Source organism: Ailuropoda melanoleuca, chromosome 3, assembly GCF_002007445.2.
Source record: "Ailuropoda melanoleuca isolate Jingjing chromosome 3, ASM200744v2, whole genome shotgun sequence".
In the NCBI taxonomy this organism is placed as follows: Eukaryota; Metazoa; Chordata; class Mammalia; order Carnivora; family Ursidae; genus Ailuropoda; species Ailuropoda melanoleuca.
This window is the reverse complement of record NC_048220.1, coordinates 34,461,978-34,477,921: the sequence shown is the minus strand read 5'-3', so window position 1 is coordinate 34,477,921 and position 15,944 is coordinate 34,461,978. Positions and strand designations below refer to the sequence as shown.

The following is a 15,944-nucleotide window of genomic DNA, read 5'->3' as shown; positions in this document are numbered from 1 at the left end:
AAAAAGTCAAGTTTTATTTACAAAGAGGCTGTATCATGAGCCCTGGGCAGCGAGCCAAGAGACCTGAGTTCTGCCCTGAGGTCTGCCCCTGATATCTCATAGACTTTGAGTCCCTTTTCTATGTTGAACCCAAGTTTCTTTTTGTAAAAAAAAAAAAAAAAGAAAGAAAGAAAGAAAAAGAAAGAAAGAAAGAAAAGAAGAAAGAAAAAGAAACGGGCGGACTAGCTCCCCTCTAGGGTCTCTGTCAGCTCTGACACTCAGGACATAGAGCGTGGGTCTGACGCCTCAGCTCTGCAAGGAGCGGCCCCTGCCAAGGGCGCTGCAGTCCTTGCATCTCCAGCTCGAAGGAGGAAGAGGGCAGGAGGAGCAGCAGGCAGACCGCCCGTGATGTTAGCTGCTGGCACAAAATTCATACGCTTTCAGAGGCCCTTGAAGTGTTGGCATTTCCATTTCCATGCCCTGTGGTTTCGATGAGACACGGCCGCCCTGGGAGGGGATGTCGTTGTATCCTTCTTCCGTGGCTCACAGTCCCCACTCCCCACTGCCGAACCTCTCAGTCTGCTCCCTGATAGCACCCAGTGTGCGCTGAGGACAAACCTCACTGCCTGTGTTGCTGGGGTTTTGTTTTGTGCAAAAAAAGTGTTTTGTGTCGCTGATGTGACGACATTTTAATAAAGTAAGAGTAGCACTCGTCCGGCTGAAAGTGAAGGTATTCTTGTTCAAATGGTGCCAACAGATAATTCTGATAACTCTTCTAATATTGTATAGGCCGTCTCCGTTTTTTCTTTCTTTCTTTCTCCCCCTGAGTCAGCTCAAGGAGTTCACGGATACAAATTAGGTCAGCCTAGAGACACTGTAGTTAAGAAAGGCTTGTTCTCTGGAGTCAGGCTGCCTGGCTTCAAGTCCAAGTTCGACCACTAACTTCCTGTGTTACCTTAAAAGGTGACACCTTCTCTGTAAAATTGGGATGGCAACAGGAATTTTCTTATGAATTTGTTGGGGAGATCAAATAAAATAATACCGTGGAAGAACTTCGCTCAGCATTTAGAAGGAAGAAAGTGTTCGACTGCTGCTCTCTCTCATGATCAGAGACCCCAGCACCCTTTTGCTGAACACACATGCCTGGACTTGACTCTGCTGAGCCCCGGCGAGCAGTGGGACCATAGAGAGCCAGACATCCGTGTTAGAAACCACAGAAACTCCACAGGAGATTCAGATGAGCAGCCAGGCAGGGGACCCTTTACTTTAGTCTGAGCAGATGTCCGGAGCCAACTCAATCCTGAGATTATCCATGGTCTTACAGAAATAAAAGGTCGAGGTTGTTTTCGAGCCCCGTGGTTCTGAGAGCGTGGTCCTCAGACCAGCAGCACCAGCAGCACCTGGGAACCTGCTAGCAATGCAAATTCCTGAGTACTGCCCCCAGCCTACTGAATTAGAAAATGAGGGTGGGACGCCCGCGTTTAAACAAGCCTCCCAGGTGATTCTGACACTCAGTAAAGTTTGAGAACACTCTTTTAAGGTAAGATCTGGCTTGGCAGAAGATCCTGACCCAGTAAGTACTCGTTATATGTCTTATAAATTTGTTGATAGAATGCTGAATTTTATCTTTCAGTAGTATTTACATGTATTGGATGGCTTGCCATTTTCAAACCGGTTAGCCAGGCGCAATAGTCCCTGTTTAAGAGAAAAGTTGTTTGTGGCTAATTTCACGGAGCTCAGAAGTAGCAGAACTGGGATTAGAATTGAGAATTTGGTCCGGGACCCTTTGGTTGAGTTATGAATTTCCTCCAAACTTTTTGTGCCTTATCACAAGACCAAAGAGCTGGAGAAACTGAGACAGTTCCTTCCCGGTTGGCTCAGAGTTTGTCTCCCTGCCAGAGGGCACAGTATGGGTGGGGAGAAATTGTTTGAGGGTTAGCTGGGTTCTACTGGAACCTGGGGTCCGGTGCTCTTAGCTAAAGTACACCAGCAGAACTCCGCAGAGCCCGTAGACCCTGGCCCCAAAGCGCAATTCCAGGCCCAGGATGTCCCCATAGCTGGTATCCCTCTGCCAGGTTCCTCCCGAGCTGTGAAAGTGAACCTAAGTGCTGGCTCACAGGGGGAGGGGCAGTCCCCTGCTGGTTGAGGGACCCGGGAATTGCCTTGGGAACGGGGGACCATCAGCCCAGGCCCTTCCGTGGAGCTTCTCAACCTCTTAGACCTGGTCATTCTTTGCCGTGGGGCTGTCTTGTGCATGGTAGTAAGTTCAGTAACACCCTAGCCTCTACCCACTAGAGGCCAATAGCACTTCCCGCTCCTGGCTGGAATCCTGACCATGAAATTGTCTCTAGACACTGCCAGATGTCCCCTATGGGGACAGGAAGTAGAGCAAAACCACCCCCAGTTAGAACCACTGCCTTCACGTGGGGTTTTCCAGGTACAAGGCTTAGAAGCTCCCGATTTGGTACCTTAGGAAAGCATTTTGCCTTTCTTTTCACCTCTGTACCTTGAGATACAGAAGCACATTGCAAATCTGAATCGATAGCACTGAGTCATTTAATTCAACTATCATTATCGTCATTACTTCTAGCTCTTTCTCACTATGTCTGTTCTGCCTGAGGATCTTTATCGACACAGCACTCCGGGCCACCGTGACCAGTCCGCCGGTGTTGCCCCAGCTTTCAAACATTTCCACTACCCCACAGTGTTGAGAGGGTGGGTGCCACGTCTTCCGGGGTTCTTGTTAAAAATGCATATCCTTATGTACCGTATGGTGACTAACATAACATAATAAAAATTATTATTAAAAAAATGCATATCTTTAGGCAGTAGCTGAGACTCAGTGAATTTGGTTACTGGGGATAGGGTGCTGCTTTTCTCTCTCTTTCTCTCTCTTCATATATTTATTATCTATGTAGCTACCTGTACCTATAGGTAGTGATATAGATTCAGGCATTTAGGGATAGATAAATAATTTTTTAAAGATTTATTTATTTATTTTTAGAGAGAGAAAGAGCAAGCACAGAGGGGAAGGGCAGAGGGAGCATCTCAAGCAGACTCTGTGCTGAGCGCGGAGCCTGACCCGGGGCTGGACCCCATGACCCTGAGATCACGACCTGAGCCAAAACCAAGAGTTGAATGCTTAACCGACTGCACGACCCAGACACCCTTAGATAATTTTTTTCTTAAAAGGAGATTCCTACTAGATTTTTAGGCCCATTTTAGGACTCGGCAGGAAGAAGCTGTTCAGGTAGCACGCTTCGTGCTTCCTCTTACCCCCAGACCGAGTTTTTGCCTTTCTCCGTTCCCTGGGACTAGGGATGATATTAAGGGAACTAAATTATAGATGATGCCATAATTGTCATTTCCTCAGATATGCCAGGCAGACATTATTGTTCCTCTGGATGCAGTATTTATTTCCTGAATAATTTAAGACACACACAAAAATTTAGACACGATGGAATTGATAGAATTGGATGGGGTACTATAGTTGGTAGGATATGAAAATATCTGTCAGGATGACTGAAGATAAGCCATCCGAGATCTAACGTCGGCTTGGGCTCTGAACTAGTGAATGAGACATTTGGGGGGAATAGTAACAGGTATGCTCTAAATTAAAAACTCCTTTCAGTCCCATTCTGAATGTTCATTGACACGGTGGAAAGATTCTGCATTTTACGAAGGGCTTCAACTCCTTTAAATATCAGTCGTTTCTGATGACTACGAACCAATATGAATCAGTAAGAATAAAACAAAGTTTCCGCCTGTCGCCGAGTGGTGCTGAATTAAAATGTAAGCCATTGGTGTGATGCACAGCTCACTTGGAGGAACAGGCGTGGGAGGCATGGCAGACATAGGCAATTATCCTTCACGGTTGTTAAAATCCCCGTGCAAAAGGTGCGCGTGACGGCCCGTCAGGGGTGAAACCCTATAAATGTGGATAGAGAGGACAAATGAGGGTTTCAAATAGGAGACATGGAAAATCATGCCAGGAGACTCTTGGAAAGGCCCCCATTGATTTGTGGGGCAGCTGAATCTCCCAGGAGCAGCTCTATAAAATGTGCTCAGGGCTGGGGCTTATCAGGAATGTACGCATTTAAGCGTGGTTAATTATAGTCCCTGGGCAATGTCCGAAAGCCTTAGTTTCTCAGAACCGGCATAAACAGAGACTAAATAACCTTAAAAATTATTTTTTTCAGAAAGGGGTCCCCAGGACAATGTTCAGAGAAAAGCTCTCTACCTTCTTTGTTTGTTTGCTTCGATCCCATTCACAGATCCGTTTCTTTCCAAAACAATGTCCTTCTTATTAACTGTGGTGATTTTCAAGTTGAGTTCAGGATGAGGAAATAATACCAAAAAAGGCCTCTTAATTCATTGTTGAAACCCAAAACCTTAATAGTGAAAGGGTCGTTATTAATAGTTCACTAGATAACAGGTGTAGACTGGGACTGTCCCTCTGGCCGACTGGGATGGCCACTCATACTCCCTGAACAACAGAGCCCCAGCCCTAGCAAGAGTAAAATGCCCCCCAAAGTGGGCTGAGCCCCCTATACCCAGGAGAGAAAAGCAGAACAGACCACTGAAGGCATAGCTGCCTGAGAAAAAGTGCCAAACAAAATTGCTTAAACACCAGACCTACCAAGTAGACACACAGAAGCTTTGGCATATTCCTTCCAGAATCAAAACAATTCTTTAGAAAGACAGGCAAGAGCCCAGCTTTCACTGACTGCCTGCTATCGACAGAGACACATGAAACAAGATCTAGAAGCCTTAGCTTCCTTCTTTAAGGGAGAAAGTCACTACTCCTTCATGAAATTGTACTAATAGCTATCTTCTGAGTGATTTCCTAGGGGCGGACACTACAATCAGCACTTTATAAATAGTAGGCTAGTTCATTTCTACAGTGACTCTAAGAATTAATTACTCTTTTGGTTCCTCAAAAAACTGAGATTCAGAGCAAGTTGAGACAGTCTGTGGAAACTCTCAGAGCTAGTGATTAGTGAGGGGGTGAACTGGGTTTGAACTCAGGCAATTGGGCTCCAGAATCCATGCTCTTGACTATAATATCATACAATTATTCTTTCACGTGGGGGTTTCTAAGGGCAGGTAAACTTGAAGGTTAATTTATTTCTGGACTGTTCTTCTAATCTACAATCACCAAGTTGACAAGAAAATGAGAAGGAGAAAGAAATTGAATGAGAGAGGATCAGATGACTTAACGGTAGAAATAAGATGAAGCCATGTTTGGGGCCCAAGATGAAAAAGTTGTTCTCTGAATGGGAGGTAAATCTTGAAAAGGTTGTGGACAACAGGACTGTATGTCTCCATCCAGGGCTCCACAAGTGGCAGAGCAATATATCGTACACAAAGGCAACCAGAAAAGGGAGCAGGTGGGGACAGAACCCCAGACTGTGTTCTGCCTGGCCAGCCATGCACCTTCGTGGGTTGGGGTGGGGAGACAGAGAACTTTTTCTAAATTGTGGAGGGGCAGCCTCTCTGGGTGAGGGGCGGCCCTCACCACGACTGTGAGGCCCCGCAGAGTTTATCCGCACCAGGGTGAGAGAGGCTCCCGCCTCTTCTCTGAGGCACGGAGAGCCGCTGTTCTCATGAAAGTCACCTTCACGCCAAGTCTCACTATTGTTCACATTTGGGAGATTCTGAGAATCTGCTCCTGTCAGAAGCAGTAAAGGGAAGGAAGAAATTAGGCACCGGAAGAAAGTGGAAAAAATCTTTTTAGACAGTCCATAAATAAATAATGACCCTGAGCTTCGAAATTAGAGGTCATACACAAAAGTGTTTCTTAGCCCTCCGAGCGCAGGTGGGGTCTGGCAAATCAGGCTGAAAGCGCCGGGAGGTAAATAAGTAATGAGCGATGGATGGTACTTGGAGTTGCAGTCCCACTGCACATCCCTTTTGTAAAAGTCAAATGAATAAGGAGCCCTGCACACTTAGGACTCCCTCATCCAACAGCTTCCTGAACACGTAAGAAGGATCTTAGTGCCACTGTTAACAGTTATAACCTGCAGGCCGTGCGTCCGATGGCTCTGCCCTGGTGGACCCGTATATCCGTATGGACATTAAAGGAAACAGTGGGAAGAGATGACACACACTAGTCATTGTTGCCAAAAGCTTGCTCTCAGGATGTCCTTCATCTGTGTTTCTTGGGTTTCCGGCATTCACTGATCACCTTCGTGGTGACTGCCAAATTCCCTGTATCACTTTCCCATCCAGATGCCACATACACTGTTGTCCGTTTTCTCTTTGTCTTTAAACTGATGCACTTCTTCAACTGAAAAATCTTTGGACGAAAAAGTTGGTTATCTCTTCTGCAAATGTGAAACTAATTTTCCCTCATAAGAAGAAATGCATGACAGTAGATGCAATGAGATCAAAATGGTGTCACTAATCATTTGGGAAATAGTTTTGCCTGCCACGTGCTCTGAGCTTGAGGCCTTTTCTGCTTTATTAAAAAAGAGATGGTTTTTAGAAAGATATTAAGGCAAATTAGCACCAAAAAAAAAAAACAAACTGTGATGGTTTTCTTGAAAAAAAAAAATCAGTAGAAGTCTAACAAGTTGAAAAGGGAGTGACGTTTTCATTATGTAAATATAATGTTACTTAAGGGTGTCCTAGGGTACCATGCCACGGCTACAATAATGGAGTTCACCCAGCTTGTCCCTCCCGCCCATCAAATCAAGTTTGTGCATAGAACTCAACTGAATGAACTGGGGTGTGTAATCCTCCTTTGCTGGGGTAATCATTTTTGTCCCACATGCTTTTTCTATGTGCAAGCCATGTTGATTGCAAACAAATCATTTACTTACCATGTTCATCCAGCAAAATATTGTCAGGCTTCATATCCCTAGGGGAGTAAAAGGAAAAGAGAGAGTTGCTCATAATCAGACAGACAAGCCACCTGGAACTAAAGCGTAAAAGTGAAAACGCACAGGAGTTCCAAGGAGGGAACAGCTAGCCTGTCATCCTTCCCAATCTCATCCATTGCCCATGGTGAATCTCCGACAAGGTTACCATGAAGACCCCCAAGTTCTAGATCAGAAAACGGGGGCTTCAAGAGGTTAAGCAACTTAAGGTCACAGAGTTGGGAAGAATTGGGCTTTGAGCTTGAGCCTCGCTCATTCGAAAGCTGACTTTCTTAAATTCGTAAGCAGCATATGACTTGTAAACACGCAAGTTTAGCTCCTAGGGTCACAGAGGGAATTAAATGGCCGTAAGGTAGTGGTACTTATTACCATTTTCACTGCGTCACTAGACTGAACATCAAGACGCTAACAAAACAAGGGAAAAATGATACATAATATGGTTATATTTTAAAGTTGCAGAATTAGAATCTTTTTAAGGATGATTCTCTAATGCCTCTAGTCACTTAATAAATATTACAGCTGGGGTAGTTAAAGGAGTGGGACTCGTCCTGCAGACACTAGTGAAATCCTTAAATCCATGTGAGAGAACAAAACTCACCTTCTTCCAGTGAAGGGAGTAGTTTGGTGGTAAATACCTAGAGGAGTGGCCCGCAGGGTTTTCAGAGTCCTCATGACGTAAGCACGAGTGTGAGCCGCGCTCCTCGAGCAGAGAACAGCGCTGTTGTTTGTAAGCGCCCTAGCTATTGCATTCTCGGTGTTTTACTGCCCTTCCCTAATGCACCATTAAAGCCCTTCAACCTAAATTCACAAAAACCATTAGAGACGAAATTCTGCAATAGGTTTTGGGGACGCGTTTTCAGTCTAGTCAAGTGGCTTTTATGTCACCAGAATAAGGTGACCTTAGTCTTTGACAGACCGAGCATGTCAGGGTCCTCTTTTCTTGAAAGTATGAATGAATACCAAGCCCCTTACCTACAAGCAGAACCAAGCTTATGCCACACCAGCGTGCAGGTGCACGGATAGTCTCACGAACTTGGAATATTTTCTTATTTCACGTGTGAGGTTCCTAACATGAGGTCTGGCTTCGTAAGTGATCATCTGTATCTGTGGCACATTTTTCTCTGGTGTGGGGTACAATGGGCTAAAAAGATAGAGGGTCAGAGGGTTTCCAACTGCCTGTTTCTATGGCTAAACTCTCTCTCTGTTGCAAACTCCATGCCGAACCCTTTGATGGATGCCATTGTTTCCAGAATTATGCATTCCAACTCATTCATACGAAATAAAGTCCCTTTCATAATCCAGCCACACAGAAGCAAGTGGCATCCCTACATGCTCCCTACGTCCCCTCACCTTCTGCTGTTTCTTTGCCTGAATCAGAGCTCTCTCACCATGGGCTCAGCAAAAGCCAATTCAGCCCTCAACTCAAAGCTCCAATGCTACTTCCTGCAGGAAGCCTTCTCTGAATTTCCATTTCTGAGTCATTGCCCCTCCTATGTGCTCGGCAAGGTATACTTCTTCCATCATAACATTTATCATGCTTATATTTACTCTTCTCCAACTGGATAGTAAAGTCTCAATGTCAGGGATGGTTTCTACGTTAACGTCATATTCCATTACATAGGCTCACAGTGCTCGGTAGGCAGTAAATGAATGACAAGATGACACCAGGAGAATTTCTAGTGCTTCGAGAAGGTGAATCCTAACAGTATATACCATGGCACTCATGGTGTGCCATCAAATACTGTGCAATTCAAAGCTCAAGGTAAACCGGATGTCAGGCTCTTGCTACTTCTTTCAGACCGGCCCCAGTGAGCATCTGCAAAAAGGAGGCCCCATGGAGCTCCGCTGGGAGGGAAGACAGTTGGATATGGCAAGATTAACATTATGATTTCTTTGCCTTGAATTTTGGAGGGCTTGGTGAGAAAAATGACTTGCTGTGGGTTTGACACTTTGGGAACTTTCTATGAAATCCTTGAGCATCATTTTTCTTAAGTATCAAATCAAAGCCAAAGCTCATTATATCCACTACCTTTCCCAGAATCTGCCCTGAAGTTTAAAGAATAATACAGAGATCAGAGAGGTACCATTAGGTCATGTGATACTTCTTACTTCAATCTCAGACACGTTTATTCATCGAGTACTTACTACTTTGATAAGGCACTGTGCTAGAATATAGGAAATTAAGGATAAATGAGATGTAGTTCTCTCTGGGATGGAGAGGGTAAGAAAGGCTCATAAGGAACCAAGCTGAAAGGTTTATTGTGGTAAAGGGGTACATTTACTACTAAATTCGGAGAAGGAATAGGAGGAAAATATAAGACAAATATTTAAAAAGTGGACTTTTAACATAAAAATTCAGTGTAAAAACACAGATTCTCAGTACCTAGCTTCCCCAAAATGTGGTGAGTAACTTCTAAGTCACTACAGGGTAAACTGCGGCATGCTAACATTGTTGTGGAAGGGCATGAAAATAAACCCCTTGTACTATATTAAAATTCCTGGTAGAACAAGTTGACATTTACTAGTTTTGAAATTTAGCACCACTTCCTTATCTCTTTAGCCTGGTTAAATAATACTAAGTATGAGAGAGCTTACTCTAAGCTGTTTCTTCCATTTAAGGTGACCTGTACTATGGTTTAACTCGGTGGTTATGTTTGGAATCACCTGAGGGGGCTGTAAACAACCTGGGTTCTCTGACCTAGTTCAGTCCTGGGGCAATTGGACTCTCTGTGGCCAGGCCAAGGTGTCTGTCCAAAAACAAGCAGAAACTTCTAGGACCTTCTGATGTACAGTCATCTTCAGAAATACCATCCAAGCATTGTCCACAGCCAAAGATGTCAATCTGATTTTAAACTATGAAACCAATTATTGACTCTGTCACTTTGCATTTATGCATCACAACTCTCACTCATATCCTCAGTCCCCTTCCACAGCCATTGTTAACCTCCCTTGTACAAATCTTTAATTCTCTTACCCCCGGCAATGGTACTCACCTATTAAAACCCCCATATTGGTTAAACCCAACTCCCCAATTCTTCTCACCTACAGTCACGCCCCTAAGCTTTTCTAGAAAGGATCATAGTAGTATTGACTTCTCATTTAAATTAGTGGCCACACATCTCAAGCCAGCAGCAGTGTGCCAAGCCACAGAGAGATACCTTCTCCACGAGGAGCACTGCACACTTCCCCATTGGCTGCAGGTCTCTTCCATGTTCGCTCCCACTTTCTCTCAGTTGATGACCGAACCTCCTTACTTCACGAAGACAAGAGAACTATCTACCACTAAGTCTACCAACCGCCCTATTTCTATATCTATACCCACAGCCTTGCCTCCAGTTATACTAGATGAAATGTCCCCGTGCCTACCCCAGACAGCTCTTCTCCTGGGGCTCTGGATCTCATCTCCTCTCACCTTTTCACAGATTTCTCTCAGCTAGGTATTCCTTCCTTCTCCTACACCTTCCCTTTCCATCTCTCTTGTACTAAGTATGTAATGATTGAGTCTCTTGGAAATACCTTCCTCGATGCATGGTGATCTCCACTTATTGTCCCATTTTACTATTTTCCTTTGCAATAACAACTCTGGATTGAGTGGTTAATAGGTGAGAAACTAGAAACAGCATCTCCATTCTCCTCCTCAGCTGTTCTAACCAGGCTTCCATCCCCTCTACTTCCTGAAATTGCCCGTCAAGTACATGGATGACCTCCAGCTTGCCGAATCCACTGGCTGCACTTTTATTTATCAAATTGACTTCTCTGTGGGTTGATCATTCCTTCCCTTCTGACATCTTTATTCTTGTGGCTTGCAAAAAGCCCCTTTCTCCTGGCTTTCCTCCTGCCACAGGGGTTCCTCCTCAGTCTTGTCTGCTGGTATCTTCTTGGTGCAACATCTAAATGTTGAGATTCCCCGGAGCTCAGTTGTATATACAGCTACTCTCCACCTAAGTTATTTCATTTAGTCCTGTGATTTTAAATATTATCTATATTTTATAAATATAGATAAAAATATATATACGTATGTATGTATGTATATAAAACCTCTATCCCTGACCCTGGAATTCTAGATTAATAACATATCAAACTTCTTGTTTGATGTTTCTGTGTGTCTAACAGCCATAGGGATCAATGTAATATGTTCTAAAGAGAACCTTTATATTTATCCACATCCCACATGAACACCCAAACCCTCTTATTCCAGAATTCCTTACCCCAGCACATGGCCCCATAATTCTCCCATTGTAAAAATGAAAATCTTGAGATCATTTTTTTTGGGGGACGGGGGAAGTGAGGGAGCACGCACACAAGCAGGGGGAGAGGGAGAGAGAGAATCTTAAGCAGGCTCCACACCCAATGTGGAGCCTGACACAGGGGTCGATCTCATCACCCTGAGATCATGACCTGAGACAAAATCAAGGGTCAGACGCTTAACTGACTGAGCCACCCACGTGCCCCATCTTGAGATCATCCTTAATTCTGTTCTTTCTTTAACTCATGACACCAGTCCTTCAACAACTCTTGATAACTTTACCTCTGAAGTAGAATTATTGAAAACAATATGGCAGTTCCTCAAAAAATTAAACATGGAAATTAACATATGATCCCACAATTCTATTTCTGTGGGTCTACACCCAAAAGAGTTGAAAAGCAGGCGCTTGAACAGATAATTGTATATCCATGTTTGTAGCAACACTATTCACAGTAGTCAAGAAGTAGAAACAAACCAAATATCCATCAGTAGGGGAAGGATAAACAAAATGTGGTGTAGACAGACAGTGGAATCCAGCTTTAAAAAGGAATGGAAATCTGGATGAACCGTGGAGACATTATACTGAGTGAAACATGCCAGACACAGAGGGACAAACACGGTATGATCCCACTTACATGAGGTACTTAGAATAGTCAGAGTCACAGAGACAGAACATAGAATGGTGGTTACCAAGGGCTGGGTGAAGCGGGAATGGTAATCGATGTTTACTGGGTATAGAGTTTCAGTTTGGGAAGATGGGAACATTCTGAAGGTGAACGATGGTGAAGGTTACACACAATGTGAATGTGCCTCATGTACTTTATCACTTGAAAATGGTTAAAATGATAGATTTTATTTTATGTCTATTTTGCTACAATAAACATAAATGTAATCACCATTTCCACTGCTACCATTACTTCTCTCAGTTGAAATACTGCAGTAGTACCTTCTTGCTTCTCCTAGTGCCCCTGACAATCTGCTGACCACATAGCACCCAGGGGCGTGGGGTTCATTACACACGTCCTCCCGGTGTAACATCCTCTGGCTCCCAACCCACATGGAATAAAATCTCAACCATTCACCACCCGCGTCATGTGGCCTGTATGTCCTGCAGCCCCGCACAGCCCTGAGCACCACGTACTAGTGTCTGGTCCCTGCCGCACACCAGGCCCCAGCCGCACTGGGCCGCCTTAGCTCGCCTGTGCAGACGGCCCCCTCCGCCCACAGTGCTCTCCTCCTAGACCTTCACTTGCTTGCTGCTTCCTGTCCTTTCAGGTCTCTGCGAAAACACCATCTCCCCCAAGCTCTTTCCTGACTACCCGACTAGCCTAGCCTCCCCCACCATGCTTACCTCTTACCTCCATCGTATGCCCCGTGCAGCAACTTAACACTGTTTTCTTATTTATGATTTTTATACCCCCCACTGGAATACAAGTTCTCAGAGAAAGGACATCTTTTCTGTAGTGTTCAGTGTTATAGCTCCCAGGCTCGTAGAAGTGCCCAGAACAAAGAAAACGTTTACGTAAATATTTGTCATAAAAAATGAGTGAATCTGGTCCCTTGGCTTCTCAGACTTCTGAAATAATAAGCCATATATTTCTTTTCTCCTTAAGAAGAGAGAGAGAGAAAACAAAAAAAAGCAAAAAAGCCCTCGCTCTATCCCCGATACACTGTATTTACTGTTGGTCAATGAAAACATTGATCATTTCTATTAAGTTTGAGTGTATATTAGAGTAAGGGTAAGAAGGAAGTGATTTCTGCATAATTAGAGTCTGAGATTTCACGGAGGGCTACAGAATTTTGGGGGTGGTAAATTGCAGTTTTAGGGACACACACTCTGTAGAGATTCTTTATTCCGTCTTGATTTGATGAAACAGAAAAGGCTGAGTCAGCTGACGGCTCCTGCACGACTATAAATGGGCCGCGGAGATACAGGGCTCCCTGCCACGGTCCGAGGCCAAGCTGATACGTCTGCTCTTCCCACTTGAATGACTTTACAAGACATTAGCAGAACTTAATAGGCTAATTACATCCCTTCACTGCACCTACCCTGGAATCAAGTTGTTCACCCTGCAATCCAATATGGGGTATTGTGAGACCAGGGAACAGGCAAATCCGTGTCCGAACCACAATCAAGCCCGTCAGTGTCCAGGGCTTTCTGACAGGCCTCCCGTTGGGGTTTAATTCTCTGTTACATAACGTACTCTGGGCCCTCTTCAAGCTCTTGAGAGGGGAAAAGATACACATACGATTCTATAATATATTATTTAAGATGTCACACAAAGGCTATTGGGCACATAAACAGATGTATGTTAAGAAAAAAAAGTGAGGAGGGGATGGCAGGGTGTCGGGGGTAACTGTAAGCAGAAACGCGTGGTTTGGAACAGGAGGCGGCAGTGAAGAGCGCCATGTACATTACGGACCAGGTACAGCCTCTGTCTCCTTTCTACTAACTGGCTGATTCTTTTTTTTAATTTAAATTTCATTTTTAAAAAAATTGAGATATAATTAGCATTCAACATTATAATTTTTTCAGGTATAGACATAGTGATTCGATACGTATATATATTGTGAAACGATCACTACAGTGAGTTTGGTTAGTATCCATCACCACACAGCGCTACGGTGGGGTTTTTTTGTCTTTTGATTTTTACTGTGGTGAGAATTTTTAAGATTTACTCTGTTAGCAGCTTTCTGCCTGCTCATTTTTGTTGTTGTTCAACTCCAGCATTTCCCACAGTTTGTTCAAGGGAATATGAGTTATAAACATATTCTATAATAATATAATATGGAACACATATTGCATATATAGTATATATATGTAGCTCGGCTTCTCATTTCTCATCCCGCTACACAGATCCAATGCCTTTATATGTTAATCGGGTGTTGAGGGCAGTGATTTTACTATCCTTGCATCCATGAAAATGTTACACAGTATCTCTTTTTGAATTTGTGTTTCTTTTCTCAAAGTATCACTGAAGACACCAGCACACTCCCCATGCCTTCCTTCTCTCAGATGTCTTCTCCCAAGGCTTCTGAATTTCCCCTCCGTTGTCCATAATAATTTAGCTTATATGTCAAAACACAAGCTAGAGCCTTAGAGCCCCATCTCAGCATCTCACTCTCCTCCAATCCCCACCACCCAAGCAACTTACGAAGAGACTCACCCAACCAAGATAGGTTTCTTCGATAAAGGGGAAGGGTGGTAGGGACCAGATGTCAATGACCTTTCGGGGAAAAAAGAGGATAATTCTTCAGTAGAGAGCTCTTGAGGGAGTTACAAATGAGCTCTTAACTCAGGATCTGAGAAACAACTTCTGGATAGTCAGATACTTCCAAAGTTGGCATGAACTATCATGAGATCTTAAAATGTGACGTGGATGCTGTCACTGAGGCTGGATAAGCAATTTGACACCAATACAGCAAGTGGGCCGTGCAACACAGGAACACCAGCCTGCTCAGATGACCCTTCACAACCCTTTGAGCCCTGACCCTCGGTGAGCCACCCAAGGCTTCTCACAGAGGCTCCCTAAAAGTCACCTCCCTTCATGGATTTCTCCCTTAGATGCCAAAGGAAAACAGTACTATCCACATTTGCCAAAAAATAAAAATAAAATAAATTAAAAAAAAAAGCTGACTTAAGGTCACTGGCTTGCCTACAGTCTCATAGCTCATAAATGGCAGAGATGGAATTTAAATGTCATGGTCTTTCCACTGTTGCTCACTTGGTTATTTTTGGCAAGTAGGTTCCAAGCATGGGGCCAATTCTTTAGTCAGCAGTGTCTGCCATGTTGAAATGGAGGGTGTTCACGTTCAAGAGAAAAGAGCGCCAACCTTGATCAGCCAATTCTGACATAGACACGGGAAGAGGGGTTCGAGGATTGTGAGGTGCAATCTTAGTTTCCATCTCAAATGTTTAATTTTTTTCGTATAGTTGAAAATCATGTATATTTTCCACCCTACTCTATCATATAGCCGTGTCTCTTTTAATGTAAAAGTGGAGTTCCCCGTGTCTTACCGTGGAGTAAATCTGTTGTTCTAGGAAGGTGAATCATGCTTATCCTGATGGTACAGACCCAGTAGCACAGACACTCCCCTGAGAAGCATGGTTATATACCACCATTCCACTCACTTGAGATTTTCAGCCAACTTGCAATCTTCGGAGGCAGAATGGTTACTGACAAGGCTTCCTGCTTTGCTGTTTAGCATTAGTCAATGCTCATTCACTGTCATTATTTCCCTTAATTTGGATTCTCACAGATAGAAACCTAGGTCACATTTACCCGTTCTGTAACCAGGGAAGAAAGAACACAGCATTAGGGACCTGAACTGAATCCCCTAGCCACGGACACTGGCCTGAACTCGGATCTCCTGGATTTTTCCCTCAACCCAAAGAGATTTTTGGGATAGAAATGTACTAGTTAGAGGAAGGGAAAGAGTCTACATAGTAAGAGAGACTAAAAGTTGGTCATCTATTGATGGTAACAGATTAACTGTCATGAGACGGTGTTTTTTTTTGCTTGTTTTGTTTTGTTTGTTTTTTTAATAATCAAATAGAGGAGAAGAGTATTCAATTTGAAGCAAAAAGCAATTTGTTCCATTTCAGCTCCAGAACTGAAAATACCCTCTCTTGCCAGGGTCATACACGACCCGGCTGGAATTCAGTCCCAGCTCACCCGGTACAGCCTCTCTTTTCCTCGCTGCCACACTGCCTACTTACAGGAGATCATGAAATTTGTCCCGCCTTCTTCCTCGGTGATAGAACCCCAATTAGGCAGCAGTACACCCAGTCCCAGGTTGAGGGATGATTGGCATACATCAGTCATGAGAATCTGGTT

General features: G+C 44.0%; 1 protein-coding gene across 1 annotated transcript in view; it reads right to left on the bottom strand.

The window, feature by feature from the left end:
- Nucleotides 1–15,944, bottom strand: part of STK32A (serine/threonine kinase 32A) — a 129,082-nt gene that overhangs the window by 34,058 nt on the left and 79,080 nt on the right. The window contains exon 6 of the mRNA XM_011232903.3: nt 6,804–6,841. Coding sequence (XP_011231205.2) covers nt 6,804–6,841 — 38 coding nt within the window. The remainder of the gene's footprint in view (nt 1–6,803; nt 6,842–15,944) is intronic.